The sequence below is a fragment of the Camellia sinensis genome, chromosome 12 (assembly GCF_055761805.1).
Source record: "Camellia sinensis isolate YWXY chromosome 12, ASM5576180v1, whole genome shotgun sequence".
NCBI lineage: Eukaryota > Viridiplantae > Streptophyta > Magnoliopsida > Ericales > Theaceae > Camellia > Camellia sinensis.
The window spans coordinates 100,129,340-100,149,501 of record NC_138972.1 but is presented as its reverse complement, the minus strand read 5'-3'; the positions used below and the strand labels follow the sequence as shown (position 1 = coordinate 100,149,501).

The window sequence follows — 20,162 nt, the reverse complement described above, 5'->3', positions numbered from 1 at the left end:
TCTTTTTCAATTGAAAACACAAACAGAATATCTAAATAAATTAAAAATACAAAGTATTATAAATTACTAGGGGTGCTCGCAGTTTGGCAATTCGGTTGCCGCCAAAGGAACCTCAAATCCATCATCCATCCAAAACTAGGCAAACTGAAAAAAAATCAATCCGTAACCATCTGCTCGTCATCACACATTTGTCCAAAATGCGCCGGATCAGTTTGGTTCGGTTGGTTTGAGCGAATCGATATATCCGCTACTCACTCTAGTTAAAATATTAAAAAAATATAGTCAAAACAAAAAAAAAAATATGAAAAATAAAAAATTCAATTTTTTGAAAAGTGAATTTAGAAAACTCAAACTAAACAAGCTGAATGGTAAATATTAATAATTATAATTATAATTTCTTCATTATTTTATAATAATTTTTGAAAATACTCTGAATAATAATTTTTCCATGGGTTTTTTTTTTTCCACCTCTCTCTCTCTCTCACATGTAGTATATAGAAAAATTTACCTATAAATCCCATCTTAAGAAATGGTGATCCATTTAATCCCAGATTTTTTTTATACACCAATTAGTCCAATTGATTTTAGAAAGGTAGATTTAATATATTATTTGAAAATTGGATTAGGGTTATAATCTTTTCTTTTTTTTCTTTTTTTTTTGGTGCTAGAAAGATAAGAGACAAAACCTAAGAGAATCAAATTGGGGATGAATTTTTATATAATGATCTTTTTAATTTGGAATGACTTGAAATGTCAGATGTTTCAAATATTTCAAAAGTAGTACTTATAACTTAAAATATGAGATTTTTCAAACTTTCGAAAAACATGTGAGATTCTTCAAATATTTTAAAAAAAGTACAAAAATTTCTTAATAAGTTTTGGGCAAATGTATAATTTCAAACTGTAACACTCAAACATAACACTCCAAAAAAACTCCTTAGTTTAGTTTTTCCAAACGTAAAACTCTAATATAACACTGCAAACAAAAATTCTTAGTGTATTTTTCCAAACATAGCACTCTAAAAAAAGATTTGGATTCTTCAAACCACTCCAAAAAGAGTACAAAATTTTCTTAGTAAGTTTTAGACAAATATATAATTTCAAACCGTGAGTATTACGTTTGGAAAAAAGTATACCAAGGAATTTTTTAATGTTTTTGTCTGTGTTACGGAGTGTTCCGTTTGAGATTGCATTAATTGGAGTGTTACGTTTGGGATTATATTAATTGTAGTGCTATGTTTGAGAAAAGTATACTAAGGATTTTTTTGTATGTTACACTAGAGTGTTACGTTTGAGAAAAGTACAAAAAGTTTTTTTAGAGTGTTATGTTGTTACATTTGAAAAAAAAAAAAAACATTAAGAAGTGTTTTAATTTGTTACCACTACAAGAAAAACACAATTGCCAACCAAATTTCCCGACTAAAAAGAATTTGGTCGCTGAAAGTATAGCTTTCAGCGACTAAGAAAGAATTGGTAGCCAATTGTGAAGCTTTTTGGCGACTAAACAAATTTAGTTGCCAAAAGTCCACAATTGGCGACTAAAAATAAGTTTGGTCGCCAATTATATGGGTTTTACCGACTAAAACATTTTTAGTAACCAAAAGTATAGCTTTTGCCGACTAAAAAAAATTTAGTAGCCAAAAAGTCAACAATTGCCGACTAATTATAATTTTGGTCGCCAATTATGTGGGTTTTACCGACTAAAACATTTTTAGTAGCCAAAAGTACAGTTTTTGCCGACTAAAAAAAATTTAGTAGCCAAAAGTCTACAGTTGGCGACAAATTCTAAGTTTGGTAGCCAATTATGTGGGTTTTATCGACTAAAACATTTTTTAGTAGTCAAAAGTAAGTTTTTTGGCGACTAAAAAAAATTTAGTAGCCAAAAAGTGTCCAATTGGCGATGAAAAACAAATTTAGTAGCGAAAAGTGGTCTTTTTTAGCGCAAAAGTCTCTTCGCCGACCAAAATTATTTTGGTCGCTAAAGGTTAAATTTTTATTTTTATTTTCTTACTAAATAATTTATTTTCACATAAATTATGTCAATGAAAATAATTATGTATATTACATAAATATAAATAATATACATTACATATATAATCATGTGGTGTTACGTTGGGGAGTGTGTGGTGCATAAGGCTTATGTTGTGGGAGGTTAGTGGTTCGAGTCTCCATAAGAGCGGATGCAAAGCTTAACAATGAATTGTTTTTTTTTCACGGATGAAGCTTTTGGCGACTAAAGATTTTGGTCGGCGATTCCTTGACTATTGGCGACTAAAACATTGGTCGGTGAATGTATGATTTTAAAGAAATATAATTGACTATTGGCGACCAAAATTTGGTCGCTAAAGAGTAGATTTTTTGCCGACCAAAGGCTTTTTAGTCGGCAAAACCTTCCTCGGCAGATTTTTGGCGACAAATGTAGCGACCAAAATTTTTTGTCGCAGAATGGCTTTGGCGACCAAAAAACAGACAATTGGCAACCAATATTTTAGTAACTAAAAGTGACTTTTTTTGTAGTGTACATTGGAGTGTTACGTTATTAGAATATTACGTTCTTATTTGTAATGTAGGATTTGTTCCAAAAAGAGAGAAAATCTAAAATCTCAATGCGAATTGTCCAAATGTATAATTTTACATTTGAAGAAATCTACTTTTATCTCTGTAAAATTAAACCCAAACCTACTATTTTGTGTAATTTTCACTTTAATATGACATTTGGATTCATAAAAAAAAGAAAGAAAGGACTAAACAATTTATAAAATTATATTTTAAGATTAATTGGTGTTTCACCCTAGTATATATAGTTAGGAAACACTATGGTACACACCTCTCAATGCATCTTATAATTAAAAAAAATAGTACAACTTCATACTTTTTAAGTCATAATTATAAAAAAAATAATAATAATAAAAAAAGGCATAAGTAAAGATCTCATGAGTCATAACTAAAATAATATCATAACTATAAAAGAAAATTAATCCCTACCTAAAAAAAATTAGTCATAATTAAAAAGAAAATAACATAACTTTAGATACATATAATAGGGGGTGTGTATAGTAAAATTTCCCATATATACTTGAAGCATTTTCTTCTTCTTCTTTCTCTCCATTTTCTTATCCACATTTTCCTTTTTTATGTTTTCTTTGTGAAATGTGATAATACCTCAATCAAACAAATGGTTCTGTTTTGTTCTGTTCTGTGACTGCGATCTGTAAGTTCTGCTTGTCTTGCTCTATACTCTTCCAGACAAACATAACTTCTGAGCCCTTTTCTTCTTTCTTTTCCTTTCCAAGAAACCAAACAGAGCATTGCCTCCTTTTGCTCTACTCTTTCTATCTCTCTATTATTTCTTCCCAAAACCCAATACCTTTCGCATTTTTATAACATACCCATTTGTTTTCTTTGCCCTACCCACGAATAGAGATAGGAGTGTAAAAATGGTTTGAGGCCCGTGGGTGGCCTAAAACTCACCCAAGGTGGGCCCGGTTAGGCCTGGGCCCAAGGACCTTGGGCCTAGGCCTTCCATTTGAAGCCTGGCCCTTCCTCCAGCAACAATCAAATTTCAAAATAAAAGATAAAAAAAAATAAAAATAAAAGGCAAGTTGCAAGTTGTAACCAACTGTTAAATAATTTTTTTAAAAAAAAAATAAAATAAAAAAATAAAGGTTTATCTTGTTGTGCAACAACAGTGGAAAAAAAAAAAAATAGGGCTGATCATTTCTTTGGTAGAACTGACTCAAAATCAATTACTAAAATCATTTACCAAGTCATTTCCTTGTAGGCTGCCAGTGTCGCCCTACCCCTGCCCCTCTTAGACCTTGCCTTGTCATCATGTCATGCAGCATCATCACTCATATCATGATTCATTGCAATTTGCAATGAATGATTTTTTTTTTTTTAATAATTTACACTCATTTTATTTAATGGTATAAATTTTTGTAATATTTTATTTCATCTTGAAATAAAAATTATTCATTCAATAAATGTTATATAATTAATTTAATATTGTAATATTAAAAGTTTCATTTTCATATATATAAAATTATTCATTTCAAAATAAAAAAAAAATTACATAATTACATATTTTTTTAGTTATAAGTTCATAATTAAAAAAAATAAGTCATACATAATTAAATTTAAATACCACCATAAAACATAACCAAACAAAATATCTCATTAATCTTAACTAAAATACTTTAGTATAATTTTTCTTTTATTTGTTATCTCTAATAAATAATCTATATATATAATGTATTTATCATTCATTTTTTTTTAAAAAAAGGGGCTTGCCCAGGCCCGGCCTATGGCCCAAGCCCAAACCCGACTTGACCCGCCAAAAAAGTGAGAACTTGCGAGACCCACTTGGACCGGGCCGGGCCGAGTCATTATTACATCCCTAGAGAGAGAAAACCATTCAACCCTTCGATTGAAAGCTGATAAGCAAGTGACTGATAAGGTGGATAATTTTTGCTCGATTGGAAAGATCATTTTAGAGATGTCCCTGAACCAGCAAGTTGTGAAACGCATTACCAATGGAACATGGAAATGCAAGAAAGACTTTCTGGTATATCTGAGATTGAAAAAAACACTTCCATGTTTTCATTTGAAGATAGGAGTGATTGGATTGAAGTCCTCCTCAATGCACCATGGACAGTCGAGGGTGGTCTGCTGATTCTCTCCCCATGGGGTTCAGGTAAAGTCCTTCCTGAATTCCATTTTTCATGTTCACCATTTTGGGTCCAAGTTCATGGTTTTCCAATAGACTACTTGACTAAGGAAAATGGGGTTAAGATCGGAAGAGATTTGGGAACACCCATTCGTGTTGACAGGAATGTGTTTGATGGAAGGCTTGTATGGAGGAAGTTTATGCGAATTCAGGTGATAGTTGACATTAGGAATCCTTTGAAATTTGGGTTTCATCTTAGGCGTAGTGAATCTCCTGACATTTGGGTTGATTTCAAGTATGAAAAACTATCCCAATTTTGTTACAATTGTGGCCGAATTGGCCATGTTTACAGAGGATGTAAATTCTCCACAAGTAGTGGTAAGTTTGGTCCATGGTTGAGGGCTACATCCTCTGATGCTTCTCTGTTTGGTACTCCCTGTTCTTGGGCAGAAACCAAGGGTTTTCAGCAGGAGTAGGGAAGTGTGTGCTGACTTGGTTGCATTCCCACTATATAAGGCCATAGTGAAGCAATCCATGGTGGAGGTGGTATATGTTCTCTTTCATTTTGTTCTTAATTCTTATCACAATAAATGGTGGTGTTCTTTAGATTTTTTGTGTAAAAGTGACGATGAATTTGTTTCTGATTCAACAGGTCTGGCCCAAGATGGAATCTAGATGCAGACAAAATTCTGATGCTGGTGTTAATTGGAGGTATTATGGATTCCAAATGTTCATTTTGATAATAAGCCTTAAGGGTTGCTCAAATTGATTTTATGTTTGAGGCTCCTCACCTCTTGCAATAGCATGCATATTCTCTCTTTATGCATCCTTATTTTACTTTGTCTGTCACTTGCCATCTTGACAAAATAGTTGTGCCAATGCAACCAAGCTGTTTTTTAATTGCAAGAACTAGTTTTCATCACAAACATTTTAATGTCATGAAGACCTGAAGATTGGGTAGGTTTGGAAAAAAGAATTATCTATAATTTCGTTCCACTCTTATTGGAATGGTACATGCAATTCATTTCTTTTGTGCATTGGTTTTTTCCAACTGCTGCAGTTAAGGTCTAAGTAGAAATAAAAGCTCTTGTTTCAAATTTAATTGGATTTCATGGTGTATCTATGGAAAATAATATCAAGAATTGTTGGAAGTGATATAATGTAGTCATATAGAGAATGAAAATGACCCAGGATCTTGATCAGTAAAGTTTCCACTAGGGAGTCTGTTAGTGTAAGATTCCTGAAAGCTTTTCTGTATATTCAATTGTGTTTCAATACAATGTGTACATGAGATATATATAGCAATTCTAAACCTAATCCTAAATAGGAAACAATAGACCTAATCCAAAATAGGAAACAATATTCACAGAATAAACCTAAACTAATATAATTCTCACACCCCCGCTCAAACTCAATGTGTTTGGGCAAAAAATACTGAGAGTTTGCCAAGAAGAAACTGAAACCAAGTAGTGGTGTGAGTCTTAGTAAAGAAGTTAGCAAGCTGCAGAACCGAAGAGACGAAAGGAAGTGAGATAGAGCCAAACTGCAAATGCTGACCAACAAAGTGACAATCAATCTCAATGTGCTTAGTCCGCTCATGAAAGACAGTGTTATGTGCAATCTGAATAGCACTGCAGTTGTCACAATAGAGGGAGGTCGAAGACAATTGAGGTACACCCAACTCAGCCAAGAGACAATGAAGCTAAACAATCTCAGTAGTGGCATGAGCCACAGCACGGTACTCAACCTCAGTAGTGGAACGCGCAACAATAGTCTGTTTCTTTACCTTCCAAGAGATCAAGAGATCACCAAGAAACATGCAGAAGCCAGAAGTGGACTTGTGATCAGTGACATCACCAGCCCAATCAGAATCAGCATAAGCCACCAAGTCCAAGGAGGAAGTAGGCGACAATAAAACCCTGAAATATAGTACCCCGGAGATAGTAAAGAATCCGAACCAAAGCAGCCTAATGGGTAGAGCGAGGAGCAGAAACAAACTGGCTAACCATATGAACATCATAAGGAAGATCAGGATGAGTAACCGTCAGATAGACTAAGTACCCCACGAGCTCGCGATATAAAGTAAGATCATCTAGAAGAACACCATTAGTAGTGTTGAGCTTTACATTAAGCTCAATGGGGGTATCAGAAATCTTAGTGTCAGTAAGACCGACACGATGAATAACCTCATTATCATACTTAGCCTGAGATAGAAGGTAGTCCTTGGGAGAAATACCAAGAAAATACCGTAATAGGCCCAGATCCTTCATTTCAAAGATGCGGAAAAGACGCTGATTGACCTCAAATACAGTAGAAGAGTCAGAACCAATGATGATCATATCATCCACATACAGTAATAATGCAACAAAGCCAACAGAAGTGTGAAGAAGAAATAAAGCAGAGTCCTGGGCACAAGGCTGAAACCTAAGCTCAGTAATAGTAGTCTGAAAGCGATCATACCAAGCATGAGGAGACTACTTCAGACCATACAGAGCATGCTGAAGGCGATAAACCTGTCCAGAGGAATGGTAAAGGCTAGGGGGAGGACGTATGTAAACCTCCTCAGTGAGATGGCCATTAAGAAAAACATTCTTAACATCCATCTGATAAAGAGGCCATGAACGAATAGCAGCGATAGAGATCAAAGTATGGACAGTAGTCATCTTGGCAACATGAGTAAAGGTTTCTTCATAATCAATACCATACTCCTGTGAGAAACCTTTGGCAACCAAATGAGCTTTGTAGCACTCAAGAGAACCGTCAGAATGAGTCTTGACTTTGTAGACCCATTTGCAACCAACTAGATTCTTACCAGGAGACAAAGGAACCAACTCTCAAATACTAGTTTTCTGTAAAGCAGACAACTCATCCTCCATAGTGTGAACCCAATGAGAATCCTGACATGCCTCCTTGTAAGACTGAGGTTCTGAAAAAGAGTGAATAGCAGACAAAAAAATACGATAGGAAACAGAAAAAACATGTATTAAACCAACCCAACCTGTTTAGATGATGACGAGCTCGAGTAGAATATCAGTGTGCAGTAGGATCAGAGTCGTCAGAAGCAGTGGTAGAGACAACCGGTGGAGGAGGAGTCTTGCGATGAGAATAAACTAACAATGGAGAAGGAAAAAAACCCGAAGGAGAAGCAGCCAGAGGTGAAGTAGGAGGAGAAGATAAAACAAGCTTAAGGGGAACTATGGATATGTACTCATCAGATGGGACCTCAGAAGGAAACCGATCAATATAAACCAAATCCTCTTCGGAAACTAGGGCAGTGAGCAGAGGAAGCTGAAAGTAAGGTACACGTTCGAGGAAGGCAGCATGGCAGAAGACAAAAAGGAGAAGAGGAAATAAGGTCATAACAGCGATAACCTTTTTAAGTGAGACTACAACCCAAAAAAGACATATAAGACAGACCGGGCACTAAGTTTGGTCCTATCTTAACGGGGTAAAAGGACAAAACAAGCAGACCCAAACACACGAAGGAAAGAGTAATTGGGAAGTTGAGAAAACAGAGCATCATAAGGAGACCAACCAGAAAGAAGGAAGGTAGGCATACGGTTGAGAAGAAAAGAAGCAGTAAGAATTGTCTCACCCCAAAACGGAGCCGAAACGGAGGCATAAAGAATGAGTGACCTAACTGTCTCAAGGAGGTGATGGTGTTTACGCCCAGCTTGATCATTTTGGCAGGTGTATCAGTACAAGAAGTTTGGTGAATGGTACCTAATTTGGTCAAATAGTCACAGAATTCAGTTTTAAAATATTCCCCGCCCAAGTCAGACCGCAACCATTTAATAGTAGACCCAAACTGTGTAGTGACTATAAACTGGAAAGTACGGTATATCTAGTAGAAGTCACACTTATTAGTCATAAGGTAAATATAAGTGTAATAAGTGCAGCCATCAACAAATGACACATAATAGGCAGAACCCCCTTGGATGAGAACAAGAGAAGGGCCCCAAACATCAGTATGAACTAAAGAAAACGATGTATCAGATATAGAAGTACTTGTACAAAAAGGTAAGGTTGTCATTTTGACAAGGTTACACCCCCTGACATTCAGTAAGTTTACTAGGAGAAACTTTACCCAATATACCTGACTGAGCTAAAAACCGTAAGCGGTCAGCAGATAAGTGCCCTAATTTAGAATGCCACAAGTAGAAAGGACTGGACAGAGAATCTAACTAAAAAGAGGAAAAAGCAGTGGGAGAGATCGTCATAGGCATCAGCTCTTCACCACATAGAGGTCTCCAACTCTACGGCCAGTCCCAATCTATTGCTTGGACATCCCGTCCTGCATAGAACAGATAGAAGAAGAAAAGATAACATCAAAATCGGAAGCATCAAGCTGACTGATAGATAATAAACTAACAGATAACTGAGGAACATAAAGGATAGATGGAACAAAGACAACAAACATAACAGACGGTAAGATAGACTCCATAGATATAATAGACATACCAGAAGAAGTCCCAAGCAAACCTGAATGAAGAAATGAAACAATGGAGGCATACGGGGATGGTTGTGAGGTAGACAGTGTATGCTGAAACTGACTAATCTGAGCACTCAAGAAAGCCAAGTCAGGATTAGGAGCTGGAATAGATACATAAAATCAATGGGAGCCTAAAAATTACTCGGAGAAAAATGGCAAAACTAGGTCCGAGGCTTTGAGAAGACGAGCCAAACAAACATCCCTTTTTAGGACAGTGATACTTCCAATGACCCGTCTGATGACAGAAGGAACACTCATCTGATGTCAATGGCTCTTTTTTGGGCTTTGCAGAGGTTGAACTTGATGGGTATCTAGCATCGTAATGAGCCAAAACAAAATAGATGATGGAGCAAAGTGTAATAAACAAAGACTGGATAGGCCAAATTGTAATAAGCCAAACAGATGTGACCAAACTAACCAACCACGAAACAGAAGAGAACTCCAGATGAGAGAGAGAGAGAGAGAGAGAGAGAGAGCAGACTTCGCGAATGAGAGAGCGAGAAATTCTCGTTATCGCGATCGCGATCAGGCCCAGAAGCTAACGGTGCGATTTCGGCGAGAACATGTGATTTTGAACCAGAGCCTTACGAAGATGAGTCAAATCTAGAAGAACTAGCGATGTCGCGAACCAAAGAGAGAACCAGCGACGTTGTGAACCAAAGAGAGAGATGGGAGTCGGCGAAGGCAAAGAGAGAGAGATACGAACCAAAGATCACACTCGACTTTGACTTTCAGATTCAAAGTCGAAGTTGGAGAGTAGAAGCTGATGGAGAACCTGATGGGTCGTCGAATCAACTTCGAACCAGTTGACGACTTCAAGCCAAATGAAGAACCAGACGGAGAGACCTAATCTAAAATTGTTCTAATACCATGTAAGATTCCTGAAAGCATTTCTGTATATTCAATTGTGTTTCAATACAATGTGTACCTCTGATATATATAGCAATTCTAAACCTAATCCTAAATAGGAAAGAATAGACCTAATCCAAAATAGGAAACAATATTCACAGAATAAACCTAAACTAAACCTAAACTAATATTATTCTCACAGTTAGATCTTCACAACAATGATGGTTTAGTGCTACAAACTTCAGTCATGGTGCACTAAAAAAGAATCAAACTTGTGAAATCATGTTAGTTAAGAATCCCGTGACTGTGATCTTCATAGGTAGCCCCAAGCAAGCCATGTAGAAGAACGTGTGAGGAAAGATGTATTGCAAACTTCTCAATTTGTAGCCTCACATTTTCCTAAGAGCTGAAAAAAACAATTAGGATCATTTTGGCTATGAGATATAAATTTGCATTTGTTTGCCAGCTCTGTCTCAGCCTGTTGGCTAGCTTGACATGCTAAAAGCTGAATGTGAGTTTATCTCAAGGCTTCAGGAGAGAGCTTGAACCTCAAGTCATGCTAGTTTAGCTTAACAAGTCTAGGTTGACCTACAAGGGCTTGGCTACATTCCAGCATTTTGTCTAGTGTCAAGTAAAATTACTGACATATGTACTTAAAATACAAGAATTTCTAATTCATAAACTTGGGTTGCAACGAATAAGAATTTCATTGTTACTTTTAAAATCTCTTATTTTTGATATTGAGCTCTGCTCGATTGATGGGCACTTCAACCCAAACCTGAATACTCCTGTTCTTTAACCAGCTGATCGGAGCTGGAGCCTGCCTGAATAATAGTGAGGTGTGAGCTAGATAGAGGCCAACTTTAGATTCATGCTAAGAAGAAGCATAGACACTTCTAAGAAGATGGTTTGTCTGTGTCGGACACCGACACTCGCTCGACACTTTCCGACACTTGTCCAAGTGTGTCCTATTTTTTAAGTTATTTTTTGAACTCAGACACTCTTTGGATACTTGGAGGACACACTTGTCCATCGTTTAGACACTCGTGAAACTAATTATAAGTTTGAACAAAATAACTTAAGATACAATTATAAAAGAAAATTAATGTAAATTATTAGGAATTAGTGTTATGTTCTATCTTTTTTTTTTATTTTTTTTTATTTTTTTATTATCATTGAATGAAACATATATTTAATATATAATAAATATATAAAACTATTGTGTGTCCCTTATGTGTCGTGTCTTGCATTTTTCGAAAATTGTCATGTTTGTGTGTCCATGTCATGTTGTGTGTTTGTGCTTCTTAGGATTTATGACTTTGATTTGAGCTACGTAAAAGCTTGCACATTTCGTCTACTTCACACTCCTAATTAAATTACCAACTTGAATGCTTAAATACTTTACGAACAATGAAGTTGAATCAATTTCCAATGGACAGCAATACACTCACTTGGTTTACTAAACATGTAGAACTCATAAAGAACAGATACTCCTAGTGTTCTTCAAAATGATGGTACTGGCTCTTATATTTGTGAATTCACTTGCTACATAATCTTCAGTAATCTAATATTACTTTTTGCAGAGAAAAAAAATGTTTTACAAGATTACCCACAAATTATTTTTTCTCATGGAATGTTATCATTTTTCATATTTAATCATTGATGGCTGCCAACGATTTCTTTATTTTAAAGTGCTTCATGCCTCTCTCTCTCTCTCTCTCTCTCTCTCTCTCTCTCTCTCTCTCTCTCTCTCTCTCTCTCTCTCTCTCTCGCGAAAGTTATAATCACCACCAAATTTCTTTCACGACCATTTGAAGAAACTCATTTCCTTTATAATTGCAATTTTAAGTATGAATTTTATCTCATCATAGCATTAATTATAAGTGTCAATTTAAGAGTGTAATGTTGATGCTTTACATTAATTTATTTCTTTTCATGAGAGATTGCAAACACTAACTTTGTCACTTTCATTTTTATTTTTTCACGAGTTTTTGGATTTGACATGGTGTTAAAATGCTGACTAGTTTCAATTCATCACGCAAATGTAATAATTTTCAAGTTCTATCTACAGATACCTGTTTTGGAAGTTGATTATAAATGGCTTAGACTCAATTGCCATGGCAGTGAAGAGTGCATTCTTCTGTTTACATGTATCTTATGCGAATGCGTATGAGGGAAAATGGAAGTTGCATATGGTGATAGTATGTTATCTTTGCTATTTGGTTCTTAAGCTGACACTTGAAGTCTGGAGCTCGTGTTACTTCAGAGGATGCGATGTGAGGGTCCCTGACTCCCTTTAGTAAGGCAGGGCGTAATGGCATTTGCAGAAGTCCTCATCTTCGTTGTAATGTTTCTGATGCTGTTTTCTGCTTGATAGTTAAATTTTTGTTGAGCACTGTGACTCATCGTTTAGTTTCAGATGTTAATGTGCTGATATAGTTTTTATTGGAAGGTACACAATGAGTGAAACATATATACTTTGTTTGGAAACTGATCTTTTTGTATAGATCAGTTTACCCATTAATTCAGCTAATCTTTTTGTATAGATCAAAAGGCTAATAGTTTCTGCTGATATATATATATATATACTTTGTTTGGAAACTGAACGCAATGATCTTGAAAGTGAATGTTCAATGTAGTTTTTCTTTTTCTTTTTTTCATTTTTGGCTTTGGAATATTTGGTAGGAGCTTGTTCTGGATTAAGACTCAAGTATCCTGTTGTTGCTTGGAAGGATGAATTTGAATATACAAGTTTCAATTTGAAGAGAGAAATGTTTCAAGAAATCATTTTTGACTGTAAAAAAAAAAAAAAGAAAAAAAAAAGGGCTTTTAAGGCGGGTTTTTGAGCTGAGGATGTTGTAGTAGTCATGAAGACCATAGGAGGGTCTTAATTTCTCATGCAGGTCTGATCCATACACTTGGTGTTTGACTGTGAATCTTGAAAACAATTGGATTCATATAAGCTTACTGATGAGAGTGTAATAACAAAATTTTCTGCATTTGCTACTCGGAACGGACAATAACAGGGGGATTTCAAAAAGGAAGCAAGGTAAGATAGAGGGTTTTAAGATTGAAGCAGTTGTTCCATTGTCAAAAAAGGGAATAATAAGGAAGGGTTTTCCTATTCCCGTCCAGTGAGGTTGGTTTCTCTATGAAAGTTGTAATTGAATGGCTCTGAAGAGACCATAACTTAAATTATACAGTATTCATTGTGCAGCAGCGAAACATGTGAGTCCAGGTCTTCCTCACGACAATGAAACAAATTTAAATTAAACAAGCATAGTCTAATTAGCTTTTATTTCTTCGAGGGATAGGGCAGTTTTAAATATGTTTAAAATAATAATGTTTGGATATAATCCACATATATACATTATCACAGTTTTGTTTATCATATTGGAAATATTCGAGTGGTGACATCTTTATACCAATGCAGTGTTACATGTGAGATAGTAACAAAATATCGTAAAAAAAATGTAATTATCCTAACATTATTGTAGAGTAAAAATCTAGAGTGGATGATAATTTTTCATACAATCCAACAACCGTTAATATCAAAAAACAGGGCCAAAATTAGAATGGGACTAGTCACATTCTGCGTTTAATCTCTATGCACTTAGACTTATTGTATGTCAAACACCAAATGCCAGAAGCCATCACCGGGAACTAACAGTGTTTGGGAACTTAGGGGAAAAAAGAAAATTAATGATTATTTAAGTTATAAAAGAAAAGAAAAAAAAGAAATGAAATGAAATGATTGTAATTTCTCTCATTCTTGTTAATAAAAGAAAAGAAATGATTATGATTGCTCTCATTTTTGTTTGGTTAGATTTTATAAGAGAAAAGAAAAAAAATTATTTTATATTATATTACTAAAATAACCTTTTTATATTTTCAATCATTTTATTTCTTTTTATTTTACAGGGACAAAATTGATATTATGAAAATATTAGTTTCTTTTCTCTCCTAATCTCTCCACTTTTTGAAAGATAAAAAATGAGAGTTATAAGATAAATGAGTTTCTCTCCGTTTCTCTTCATTTCTTCTCATTTCTCTCCACTTAAATTATCCAAACAAGTAAGAAAAATACATATTTATCCAAACGCCAAACATCAGACTCGGGCTTCTTCCTCTCACTGCTCGTAGCTAAGGAAAGAAGGAATAAAATCTGCTCTTTGTTTCAAACATAATCAATTTAAGAATTTGCTTTTTTCAATTGAGACCTAAAATTAAATATAATTAATTTGACCCCAAAAGTTTTGGGCCCATTTAGCTATGTAAAGGCTGATTGGGCCAATCAATAAGGCCCTTTTTTTCTAATTTGATTCCAAAAATTTTGGGCCCTTTTAATTTACATAAATCTACATGGGCCTATTTTTATTTTTTCCTGTTCTATAGGGCCTTAAATATTTTTGGGTCCTATTTTTGTTAAAAAATTAGGGGCCCAAGGCAACCACCTCTCTGGCAATCTCTTAGGTTTTGTTGGTTGGTTGGTTTAGTGTAGAAGAGAGATTGACATGAGATTTTGAAATGTTTTATAAAATTTGTAGAATTTTACTTTAGAAATAAATTAAGGAAAAATGTGAAATTTTCTCCATAAACGTCTCCTTCTCTAATTTTAATCACAAAAAGTATATTATATTGTTATCTATCTTCTAATGTTTAAAGAATTAAAATATAAAAAATATTTCAATTTAATATTTCAATTAGTGAAAAACAAATCGAAAACTAAAATTTTGATCGATTTTAAACAATCAATTCGGGGTTATCAATTTTTTTTACACTCTTAACAACCACGACCACCCTTACCACTACCACTACCACTACCACAATCTTTCACCTTCACCACCACTACCATTACCATCACTACTAATACTATAGTCGCCACCATCACTATACCACCACCACCACCATCACCATCACCATCACAACCACTTTCCCTTCATCCGGACCATCTCCACCACTATTATCTCACTATTACAATATAAAAATTAAAAGATAACTTTGAAAAAAAAAATTATCTTATATATATCAAACAATTTATTTTAGTTAAGCATTTATCTTTTTATCAAACAAATTTATTTTTTTTAATTTTAAAAAATTTAACATTCATTTTTCAATACGTAATTTTTAATTTCTAAATTTGAAATTATATTTTTATCAAACACCAGTTTAATTTATATTATTTCTTGATTTTAAAGTAACTTTTTATAAAAATAGGAGAGAATTGGTTTTTTATTTGTTGTCCTATCTTTTACCTTTTTCGCGTATCATTTTTTAATCTTAGAACAGCAGAAGGAAAATTTATGACAAGTGCAAGGCAGGGAAGGCATCATTTCCATCTCCGTTCAAAATGGGAGTTCACTTTTTCCTTCCTCGTTTTTTTAAATTGAAATGAAAAGTGCAGAATCCTTTAAAGTTTGACTCCGTCGGCTAGCATAAGTTCTTGGAGTCACATACCGTATGTAACATATAAATTATGTTTCAGAAAGTTTATTCCAATTATAGAGACTTACTTTGATGTATATAAATTGGCTTAGGATACCTTATATATCAAAAAATAAAAATAAAATAAAAATAAAAAGAGAAAATAAAAAAATATAAAAAAAAAAAACTAGGTGGGTGGGTGGATGTAATACGTATTAGAGTGAGTGGGCTTTTAATTCAAAGCTTATAAGAGATGTTAGTGTTGAATTCATTCACATTGGTTTGAATGTGGCTTTGCTCTCTGCGTCTCTCTTATCTTATCTTCTGGTCAGCTTGTGATAGTAAAAGGAAAATGAGTGAGAGCACTAATTAGTACTATCACTAATGATGTGGTAATATTTTTGTGTCATTTTTTTTTTTAAAAAAAAAGTGGGTGTCAACTCATTAGTGGTGCTTTAAAGCACCACTTTTAGTGGGATGTAGCATTGCTGGATAGCAAAATGATGGATCTTTCGATGTTTCTCCGTACCTACCCAGCCCCCCACCACTAGCCTTAGGATTGGTTTGAAAAGATGGGTTGAGGCTAAAATAGTCAAGATAAAATAGGTTATTTTAGTCTAATAAGATAAAATATCACATCTAATTCATAATTATTACATTCTTTTTTTCAAAAAAAAAAATTAATAAAGCCAAAAAAGTCAATTTTTTTTTTCTCAAACCAGGGTTTTTAGGGCTCGTTTGGAAAATTAGGTTTAGAACTTTTTTGGCTAAAATACTCATAAAAAATAAAATAGTTTTTTTAGTTCAATAAGACAAAATATCATATGTAATATATAATTATTACATTCTTTCTCTTACAAAAGTCAAAATCTAAAAAGCTCTTTCAAACGAAACTTTTTAACTCCAAACTAAAATAATTAAAAAATTAAAAAGTCAACTAATATTTAAATAAATCCTTAACTCTAAATTAAAATAGTCAAAAAATATTAAAAAATCAAAAAGCGAACACCCTTTTCAAACCAACCCTTAAGAATTCACGTTTTTCTGTTTTCAGAGAAATGGGTGGGGGGATGTACAATTGGATGTGATGTCATTTGATATCATCTCAAGTCTTGAAATACTGACCACTCGCTTTCACATGGACCGATCATGCTCTTTGGACAAGTTATTGAAAAGTGAGTGAGGCCATTAGAAGAGGAGCATTAATACTTTTATGGCATGTTTAATTAGAAGAATTAGAATATAGAATTAAGATTATTAATTTGTGAATTCAATTATTTTATATTTGTTTTGATATTTTATTTTAAGATTATCAATTTAATAGATAATTAATCTAATAAATTTGTAAGATTATTAGTAATGAGGTAGAGGTGGAATTGTGAATACCACATTAATTTGATTGAATTATTAATACCTCACTATTAGTCTTGTGGAATCAAACATGACCTTAATGTTAATATAAGTCTTATATGATGGAATATTTTGTTCTTATGTTTTTTTTATTTTTTTATTTTCTACCTAATTAGTAGTGGTTTAGTAATACTAAATTAGTAATACTAATAACTGCCGCAAGTTATTGGGTGGTCTTAGATGTCGTGTGGAATTTGGAGAAGCTGGTGTGATATTAATCACAATAGTAATTATTGTGTTGTTCGTTGATTTTGATGATTATTGATTTTTTTTGTTTTTTGAATAAGATGATTATAAAGGAGTTATTTGGGATTTATATTTTTTAATTTTTTATGAAATATGGATTGGTTATTGATTGGGTTTGAAGGGATGTGGTAGATAGGTGATGTGATTTAAACAAGATAATATGACTTAAATAGGATAGTGACTTTTTGACTTTTTTAGGTCAGGACAAAGAAGGCTAAAATTTACTAGATATATTATTTATTTTAAAAAATAAATTAATTAAATATTAGTAATTCACGATCGAGTTCTAATTATTTTTAAAATATTGGGAGATTAATCAATAAGTCTCATATTTTGAATTTGTGATTCATATAATTCTATATTTTTTCTTGTAATTCATTTAATCTTTTTAGATGTGTAATGACTTATTTGTCTATTATAATGGAGCACCACATTTAAAAAAAGTATACTCAGAAATTTGTTAGTGCCACATTTGGAAAACGAACACTAATGAGTTTTTAATTTTTTTAAAGTGTCACATCATACATGTCACATTGGAGTGTCATATGCTACATTTCAGAAAAGTACACTAAGGAGTTTTTAATTTTTTTTTAGTGTCACATCATACTTACCACGTTGTTATATTTGAAAAAAAATACACTAAGAAGTTTTTAGTTTTTTTTTAGTATCACATATTTTTTTGAAGTGTCACATCATACCCGCTACGTCATTATGTTTGAAAAAAATATACTAAAGAGTTTTTAATTGTCATATCATACTCATCACGTCATCATATTTAGAAAAAAGTACACTAAGAAATTTTTAGTTTTTTTGGAGTGTCACATTAATACATGTCACATTGGAGTGTTACATCATACATGTCATATTAATAAAAATGTATAGTAGTCCACCAAAACACTACTAAAATTGAAAATAGGATCACACGGAATGACACGCTCCACTAATAGGACTTAACAGATGGAGTATTTGTTTGTGAGATGGAATTTATTGATAGATATCCCTAAAATATTATCATTTAATTTTTTTATTGTTTTAATTTCAAAAAGTGTGAAGTTGCTTTACTTTCAAACTTTTATACTTTAAAATTCCTACAAAATGCGAAATTTCAAAATGTGAAATTTCAAAGTATGAAATTTTATGTACTTACAAATTTCTAAAAAAATGTGAAATTTCAAAAACATATTTGTGTTCAATTCTATATCAAATTATATATGAATATCATTTTTCTTTATTATTTTCCCATTTAAAGTTTTAGTTTTTTTATTGTAAAAAATATTTTAAGTGTTAATCAAATGCTGAAAAGTAAAAACAAATATTTATTTTAGAAAAAATTATTTTACATAAAAAATATTTTATTGAGAAATAAACGGAGCTTTAGTTAATTGTTTTCTTTTGAAAATTGAGTTTTTATTTTTATTTGTCGTACGGCTTCATAACAAATGAAATTTTTAGTCAAATTTTTATGTCTGAATAAAAATTTAAATAAACATTGAAATGACCTTACTAGAAAGGGAAAGGGACGCCACGACTCGAATCCCACATTTTAGATATCATCAACAACTCAGATCAGTATTTTTTTTTTCTTTTTCTTTTTTCCTTTTTTTTTTTCCATTTCTTATTTGACAGTTGGCTTTAAGAAATTTTATAGAATACCGTTGGTAAAAATCCAGTTCAAACCTAGTCAGCAATGATTTGATCGATAGACTTGAATTAATTTTTAAGTAAATACAAATAAAAATTAGACTTTGTGGTTAAGTTCTTTACCTTAAACAAATTAAGGACTTCCTTGAAGGTAATTAAATGAAGAGAAAAATGAACAGAACAAAATATATGTTAATTCAAATAAATTGTCACTTGTCACTAGTTACAATAACTTAAACAAGAACAAAAAATTAAAGAAATACAACAATCGATAGAGACAAGAGAAATGGGGGGTTGGAAAAACTAGTTGTTTAATCTACTCTTAAAATGACTAATTTAAAACTACACATAAATAACTCTACACGAGTGTATTTGGTAGTTGATTGATGTCCCCTTTCACATTCTTCAAGTCCTCCTTTTATATTTGTTTAGCCACCTCATGTTAGCTATCAATCGATGATCTGCCTTGATCTTTGCTCCACTCAACTATATCTCATATCTTCATAGGAACTACTTACAGATTTTGTAATTTGACTTCATATTTATCCCCCAATTTTAGTATATTGTTTCTAATTGATTTCAACAAATATCTTTATTAGCTTTATTAATCTTTTCAAGCCACATCATCATCTCTTCTACGCCATGCTACTAGCATACTTGTCACGTCATACCAGTATACTTGTTGACAGAAAATAATAATAATAATAATAATAATAAAAACAAACATAGCCAAGGTTATTCTTAAAAATAGTCTATGGTCTTAATCGACAGACCATAATCGAACTTGGCCATAATTAATCAGGTCATAATCAACAGAAAAATAAATGTAGTGCGAACAAATACATATAAATTATTAAGTAAATCTAAAATATGTATTAAAAAAAATTGTTGTTTCTTGAGAAGTGATGATGGAGCTAATTTAAAAAATAATAATAATTCAATAATTTTGACGTGGTTAGGCCCACAAAGGTCATAACCCACTATGAACAACTCAAGCCCATCACTTAGAGCCCAACACATAACCTAACTGATGAGATCCTGAACAGCTGGAAGCCAACATGGCACGAAGAACCAATAATATTCAGACATGTGGCAGGTAAAGGACAAGCCACATCAGCAGACAAAGATATGCAAAGTTATTGCCACTGCACATCGCCATTAATGCAGTCCATCACAGTATTTATTACGACAACACCTCTCCGTCGAAACAGCACCCCCTCACCCTGAACAAGGTAAGCTACAGCATAGACTTTCGGCCAAGGTGCCAGGTCAGAAAGGACGACGAAATGATTACCAAAGGATATAAGCAGACGTTGAAGACAAGAAGAAGGTTAAGTTTTCTATCTTCAATTCATATCTCTACATTTTTCACTTCTCTCTCTCTCTCTAACTTGCTCGTCGGATGGTTCGCTGGGAGACTCCCCGTTCCCCTAT

General features: G+C 33.1%; 1 protein-coding gene and 1 long non-coding RNA gene across 2 annotated transcripts; both read left to right on the top strand.

Annotated features, from left to right (window-relative positions):
* The first annotated feature begins 4,539 nt into the window (after positions 1-4,539).
* LOC145803768 (uncharacterized) lies at positions 4,540-5,142 on the top strand. The gene has a single exon (XM_082897108.1). It carries the CDS (start codon positions 4,540-4,542, stop codon positions 5,140-5,142), a length of 603 nt encoding a protein of 200 aa, XP_082753234.1.
* Positions 5,143-9,549: 4,407 nt separating this feature from the next.
* Positions 9,550-12,613, top strand: LOC145804661 (uncharacterized). The gene is made up of 2 exons (XR_014346877.1): positions 9,550-10,030; positions 12,079-12,613. It is a non-coding gene; the product is annotated as an uncharacterized LOC145804661 (long non-coding RNA).
* Positions 12,614-20,162: the final 7,549 nt, after the last annotated feature.